The following is a 6745-nucleotide window of genomic DNA, read 5'->3' on the forward strand; positions in this document are numbered from 1 at the left end:
AACCAGACAATTGTCTCCCTTGTTCCTATGAGCTTATTTGCATTCTTCTTGCTAGAAAATAAAAACACGCGCGGATTTTAAGGCTAAAAATTTGTATATTTCTTACGGACCGGAGAAAAGGAACGAAATATTCACATGCTAATTAGATCACTCCATAATTCTATTAACTCGCCGAGTCACATTCTGCACAGGACAACGTTTTTTCAGTCGAGTGTATATCGAAAGAAACCTATAAGAAACTTTGTTTCTAACTATTTCTGGGAAGATGCCTTGAGGTTAATAACGAACATTAGTACATACCACACAAGTGAATAGTGCTTTTCGCGCGCGCTGATTGGCTAGCTCGGAGGTGATAAGTCAAGTACTATTCACCCCCGAGCAGCTGAAGATAAACAAAAATGGCTTCCCGTTTTGCCACGGTCATCAAAGAGGAAATTATTACGATAAACGAGGCGGCTGTTACAAAAAATACAAAAATGGAAATGCCATTTTCACGAAAACTGTCGAGCACTGTAATGAACCATCTAATGTTTTGCAACATGGTTTCAACAAAAAGACGAATTTCACACAACAATTGAAGAAATGACACTGGAGTAAGCTAAACAAGTGCCTCCAAAAGTTTTATTTGTCCGCAAGAAAGCGAGACGGAACTTTCTACAATAAGAAATCGCTTTTCGCTATTCGGTCGCGCGCGATATTTTAAAATTTCCGACCATTTGACGGTATATTGTCAAAAATAAAGTAAGTTTTTGGTCCGCTAGTTATTCAGCCTGTGTGGTTTATACAGTCAACTCTCTCATAGCGACCACTTGTCGTAAGCGACCACCTCCCGTAAGCGACCACTTCGTAAACAACCGTTTTGTTTCTCAGTTAAATACTGTTTTAAGAGCTCTCTCGTAGGCGACCACCACTCAAATTTCTTAAGGGACCGCGACCACTTTTTAGGCCAGAAATTACACATATTCTTTTGTTTTCTGTTTCCGCTAAGCGACCACCCAACATAGTCACGTGTGATCGTTGGTAAATCATTACTCAGAAGTGACAAGAGTTCAATTTTTAATGACGCTACCCCGGACTGCTGACAGATAATAACAGTTTACAGACAGAGGAGATAGCTATAATTTGATCTGTAGGTAAACGGTAATTGTTACAGCGATCTGTTCCAAAATGTTATACAAAGTTTCATCAGAAGAATGAATAGATGTGAAAAAATCAAATAAATTAGTTTCTTTTTGCCCAATTTTAGCTGCTAAGGTAATATTTTTATGTAATCAACTTATCAATCCAGTATTAGGCTTATTTTGCTGATCTTCCCCGTAAGCGACCACCTCCCATAAGCGACCACTTTGTCGTGCCCCAAGGGTGGTCGCTTACGAAAGAGTTGACTGTACTAATACAATTATGCACCTCAGTGTCGATAAAAGTGATGGATATTTACCTCGCCGCAAAATATTCACCACTATTCACCTCCATTCCGGTGAATAATTGTTAATTATTAAAAACTGGGCTATTGTATTATGCAATGCCAGGTATTTGATTGGCTTGGCTGTCATAGTATTTGAGCTATTATACCATGCCCAACAAACAGCGACCATTAAATTGTCTTCTGTTTTTCTTGCAAAGCGAAATCAGCAAGATCTGGCAATATTTCGTGATAAAAATAAAATAAAACAATTATTCCATTCACGCTTGTTGGGTATGAGATGATTATAACCAACTTGGCGATACGCGCCTCGTTGGCTATCTATAATCTCATATCCAACGCGCACTCTTGGAATAATTGTTAACTATTCGGGGTTTGAGTAGCCAATCAGGATGCGCGAAAAAACTATCAGCTGGTTTGGTATAAAAAAAACACACCAATTACAGTCGAACCTGTGTTGAGCGTTACCGAATCAAGCGGTCAGCCTCTAGTAAGCGATCAGTTCTACAAAGTCCCGAAAATTACTTTCCTTTATTGTAATTTTGACCTTTATCGAGCTGTCGCCTCTATTAAGCGGTCCCGGTCAGTTACCGAGAAATTGACTTTGTGAGAGGTTTAGTGTATATACTGTACATCAAGTTATATATCAAACGTGAAATAAAATTGCGTTTTTATTGTGTTTGACATGTATTCTGTCGACCTGTATTAAGCGGTCACACCGCTTAATACAGGTTCCACTGTACCTTGTTGCATATGCACATATGTAGATCTTAATCATTAAAATTAGTATTTACCATTTATGGATCCGAACAGATGGGTAATTGTTCATGAGAAAATGAAAAAAGTGACACGCACATAAAAAATAGTCTTATGTAAAAAAACAAAAACAGAAAAAACAAACAATAACCAAAGAGAAAACAGAGACTCTGATCAAAGTGCTGTGGCGCCATTAACGCATTACCCCTGGCGGCAGTAATACAGATCTCACTAAGCACAAATTTTCTTTTTCCCGTAACATGTACATAATTGCTAAAACGTTTTTGTATAAAAAAGGAAATGAAAAAAGCCAAATAGGAATTAAGAAGCTTTATCGCCATAGCTTGTGGCACTCCTAAGAAGCCACGCGTTTATAGCTGTAAGCTGCTGTAAAGTAACAGCAAATTAAAACGCTTTAAGGCTCGTAGCCAGACCAAAATCTTTACCGAGGTAGTAGGAAAAAAAGTTAGTAGATATTTTTTACTGTTTCTTTCAAATACAGTCTATTGTAGTAGATCGTCACGATATTTAAACCCTTTCAGTAATACGAACTGATCTCGAACTATTTTTGAACTATGAAAGACAATTAATGTTCAGACGCAATTTAACTGATTCGCCATATACCGCACATTGGTCTAATTTGACAGAGCACACCAATTTTGACCTTTTGTGCTGAAAATGGTGCGACAACACCTGCCCTTAGTTACAAAATAATTCTAGAACATCAACAAAAAGGAATCAATTAAATTCGTGATAGGAACAACCCATAACCTGCTGTAGTGCATTTTGGAAACGAAAACGCGAGAACTTGAAAACACTTTTTTTCAAGTTGCGGTCTGCTCCAACCCGGTCCATCTGCGGCCAGAGACACGCATCGATAGTCTTAGTACACTGGGGTGACAATCCACAACAAATTTGAGCGATACTTTAATTTATCTGTTAATAGAAAACGTCTTGAAGTTTTGATATAACAATATAACACCAAATTCCCGTGAAACTTCCCCTTGAATCGCGCTTTAAAACTGATAATCCACGCGACCGGAATGCAGCGAATGAATTAGGCTTACCCATCAGCTGAGAGCCACTGAAAAGGCATTTTGACAATTTGCCATTGTCAGTTATATCTAACTGTCAAGCAAAAATGGCTTCTCAAGACGACATCCAACGAAGATATTTGTCAAGGACAAATCATGACTTCAAAAGTTGTTTCCTGTATTCCAAGATAACTTTAGGGACTTTGAAAGGGTCAGCTATGCCGCTAACAATAACACCATTTGATCTGCTCGAGCTCTTTAGCTGAAGTTTTCAGTCGTAGAAAATTTAAGGGAGTAGCGAGATCCGCATCCCCGAATTTATGATCAGTCATATTTTACTCTCTTAACGGCTGACATGTTTCGTCCTCTCAAGAATAAAACGACTTAATTTTTTCATGTAACTAAAGTTTTAGGTCTCCTTAAAATACCAAAGAAAATTTAAGTTAAACCGATCCACCAGCTTGTCGTGATCAAACGGACGTTGACCGGTGGCATACGCAAAGAAGAACCGTTGTAAGTCCTCGCTTACATTCTACTTGTCCTTTCCTCTGACTGCCTCCGTCTGACGTCCCTTGAATAGTCGCACTTGAACGTGCATTTTATCGCCTTTCGTATCTCGACGACGCGCCAAAAGTAAACCAAAGGGTTTAACGCCGAGTTTATGAAAATCACAGTCCCTGTGAATTGCAGCGCAATGTATTTGTTAGTACTGTAGCCAGTTAATTGAATAACGCCGGCTGTACAGCTATAGGGAAAATAGCAAACGAACAGAAGGAAACATACGTAGAACGTGTTTACGGCCGATTTTGTGCATCGGGCGAAATGAAGTTGCGATGAAGTTTTTTTCTGGGTTCCGACTTCAACTTGCACTTGTATTTGAGATTGATGGCGTCGAACAATGCGAAATATTTGAAAGTACATCAGAACTATGATGGAAAAGGAGATACCAAAGGATGTCATCGCGGCATAGTAATAAGATTGAGTGTTTTGCGTCCATATGAATCCCAGTAAACCTGAGAGCAACCAACCAAAGGCGATAATGGCGATGATTTTTCTGCTGGTGACTATCGCTTGATATCTCATGTGTAGGTAAAATACGAGGTACCTGTCTATACTGATAACGGTAGCCGTCGTGAAAGACGCGGTCGATAAAATAACTGAAAGAACATCGAAGGCAGTCATGAGAGCTGGTGGGCCACTTTTCTCGCTTACCAGGTAGATAAGGCTAATGGCGACTTGCAAGGGTTGAGTTAAGAAACCGACGAAGAAATCAGTTAACGCGAGACAAAAGAGAAGCGTGTTGGATGGCGAGTGCAAGGACGGACTCTTCCAGATCACCAACAGGATAATGCCATTCCCAAAAGCAGCAACAAACGAAGAACATGCGTTTATAACACAATTGACGATAGTGTACGTTCGCATGTTAGAGGCGTCTTCGTCACTGATTGTTGGACTTGTACTGAAAGGATATGATGGGACAAGTGTGTCGTTGAAATTTTCCATGGTATCGATGTCACACGCCAATGCTGAGCGCCTCCTCGGATGTGAAATTCAATAAATTTATCTCATGTGATCCTTTTCAAGCCTGATGAGATCCAAACAACGGAAAAGCTATGTAAATACTATTGTATACATGGCTAAGGCATATAATAAACCATTAGCAGAAACGTAATATTATAATTTTCATACATAATTTTCATTACTATGTAGTTTTCTACACCTGTCGCTCGTCATCAGTCAGACAGGTGTAAGGAAGGGAAATATTGTGATTTCATCAACTAATATTTTTCTAGAAAACTAAGCGTCACAGGATTTTTTTTTTGTGTTCCCTTCACCTCTAAAAGCAAAAATTACCAAAAGCAAATTTAACACGAATGTTTTAGCTCCGCAAACCAGGCAACCGAACCGCGGAAAAGGCTGTTTATTTATTTAGCTCCCATTTTATTGATTGGTCACGCATTCGGATTTCATCCACAGATTCAAAAGATACTAGGAAGATAGGACTAGCTTGTACGCGTAATAAAGATGATAAGAGAAAAGTGCTGGTCTGTAGCTTTCAATTGAAATTTAAGGCCACATTTTACGATTTCTCACAGTTTACAGACACAAAAGTGAAAATTATCTCGCGCAAAGTAAACATTGCCACATGCTAGTCGTCTGTAATGAAGCGTCGCTTCGGACGATGCAAGAGATTCCCTCACTCGATGTTAGATCGAAGAGTTTGACTTCATTTTAGGCTGCTCATCAGCTTTCGTTTGATTAAGCACAATTTGGGATTTCATTCACAGACTCAAATGTCAGAACCACTTTGCAAAGCATTATAGATATAGTATCACAAGAGAGTAGTACTCGTTATATAATTCTGTCACTTGCGTGTGAATTGTCACTCTCAGGGTTTCATCCACTAGCCCATGTTATGGCTCGTCTAGTAAAACATCATCAAATAATTTAAAGTAATCAGTAAAAACCAGTGTGTTTGGAAGGAACACCCCGACAATAAAAGGACCGAATCCTGGAGTAAAGGAGTCTACAAATTGAAGAACGAAAAATGCAAAAAAGAGCGAGGAAAATATATTTTGCCAATGTTTCGAAAGGCACGGCCTTTCTTCTTCAGGGTATTTTAGAAACAATACCTGAAGAAGAAAGGCCGTGCCGTTTCGAACTGACCGTGAAATCAGCCTTGCTTTTTTTTTTTTTGCATTAAAGAGTCTCAAAAGTTAGAACCACGGCTTCAGTGTATAGCATAAGCACTACTTCCTTACTTACTGAATAATGCAACTCGAATGGTCACTTCAGAGTCGCTCATTTGCCCCGGCCAGTGAACGGAGGTTTTGTAAAAACAACGGATGATTTTATTATAGACATACGTAATGGCAGATCAACAACTTTCGTGCTAATTTTAAAGGCTATTGGCGAGTTAACTGACAGCTGTCAAAAATGGAAAATGTTTTAAAATTCTAACGAAGACAAATATGTAAAAATCTTGAATGGTAACTCAAACCGACTAACGTTAAAAATGTTTTTATCCAGAGCTTCCTTGGGAACACAATGATTGCCAGTTTATCTCCGTTTTCATGTAATTATTACTTCAGTAAGTGGTCGGCTAAATATTATTGATTAATTTGTATTTTTACATTTATTTTGAGGAAGTTTCTATTCCCAAACCGCAGGCTAAAATTCGTATCATTAATTTTAATCGATCACCAAAAAACTACATATGTCTTATTGCAGGAAAACCGGTCCGCGACATCATGCTATTGGTGTTTTTTCGACGTTAAAAATTAAGCAGTTTTTATTCTTTCTTAATCTTAAAGAAAAAAGTTGAAAGGGTTCCAAAACCGGTGAAAAAATAGCGAAATTTTGCTGTAGGTTTAAAAACTACTCGGCGAGACAAACGCTTACCGCAGGCTATTATGCACATTGTATACTCGTACGATTATTATTGTATATTGTATTATTCTCATTCTACCATTATTTGAAATAAAATAAGATCCCTTATAATTAACGCATTCAATGCGGAGAGATCAAGCAC

At 38.5% G+C, this 6745-nt stretch overlaps 1 protein-coding gene across 1 annotated transcript; it reads right to left on the bottom strand.

Annotated features, from left to right (window-relative positions):
• Positions 1-2074: 2074 nt before the first annotated feature.
• On the bottom strand, positions 2075-5710 carry LOC146476696 (adenosine receptor A3-like). The gene has a single exon (XM_085114152.1). The coding sequence runs from the start codon at positions 4714-4716 to the stop codon at positions 3739-3741; it is 978 nt and encodes a 325-aa protein (XP_084970278.1). The 5' UTR covers positions 4717-5710; the 3' UTR covers positions 2075-3738.
• Positions 5711-6745: the final 1035 nt, after the last annotated feature.

The sequence above is a fragment of the Pavona decussata genome, unplaced genomic scaffold (genome assembly GCF_977016875.1).
Source record: "Pavona decussata unplaced genomic scaffold, jaPavDecu1.1 SCAFFOLD_73, whole genome shotgun sequence".
NCBI lineage: Eukaryota > Metazoa > Cnidaria > Anthozoa > Scleractinia > Agariciidae > Pavona > Pavona decussata.

What these genes read in the sequence shown, in the direction of transcription:
- LOC146476696 (XM_085114152.1), bottom strand. Translation starts at nt 4,716, where the DNA reads ATGGAAAATTTCAACGACACACTTGTCCCATCATATCCTTTCAGTACA.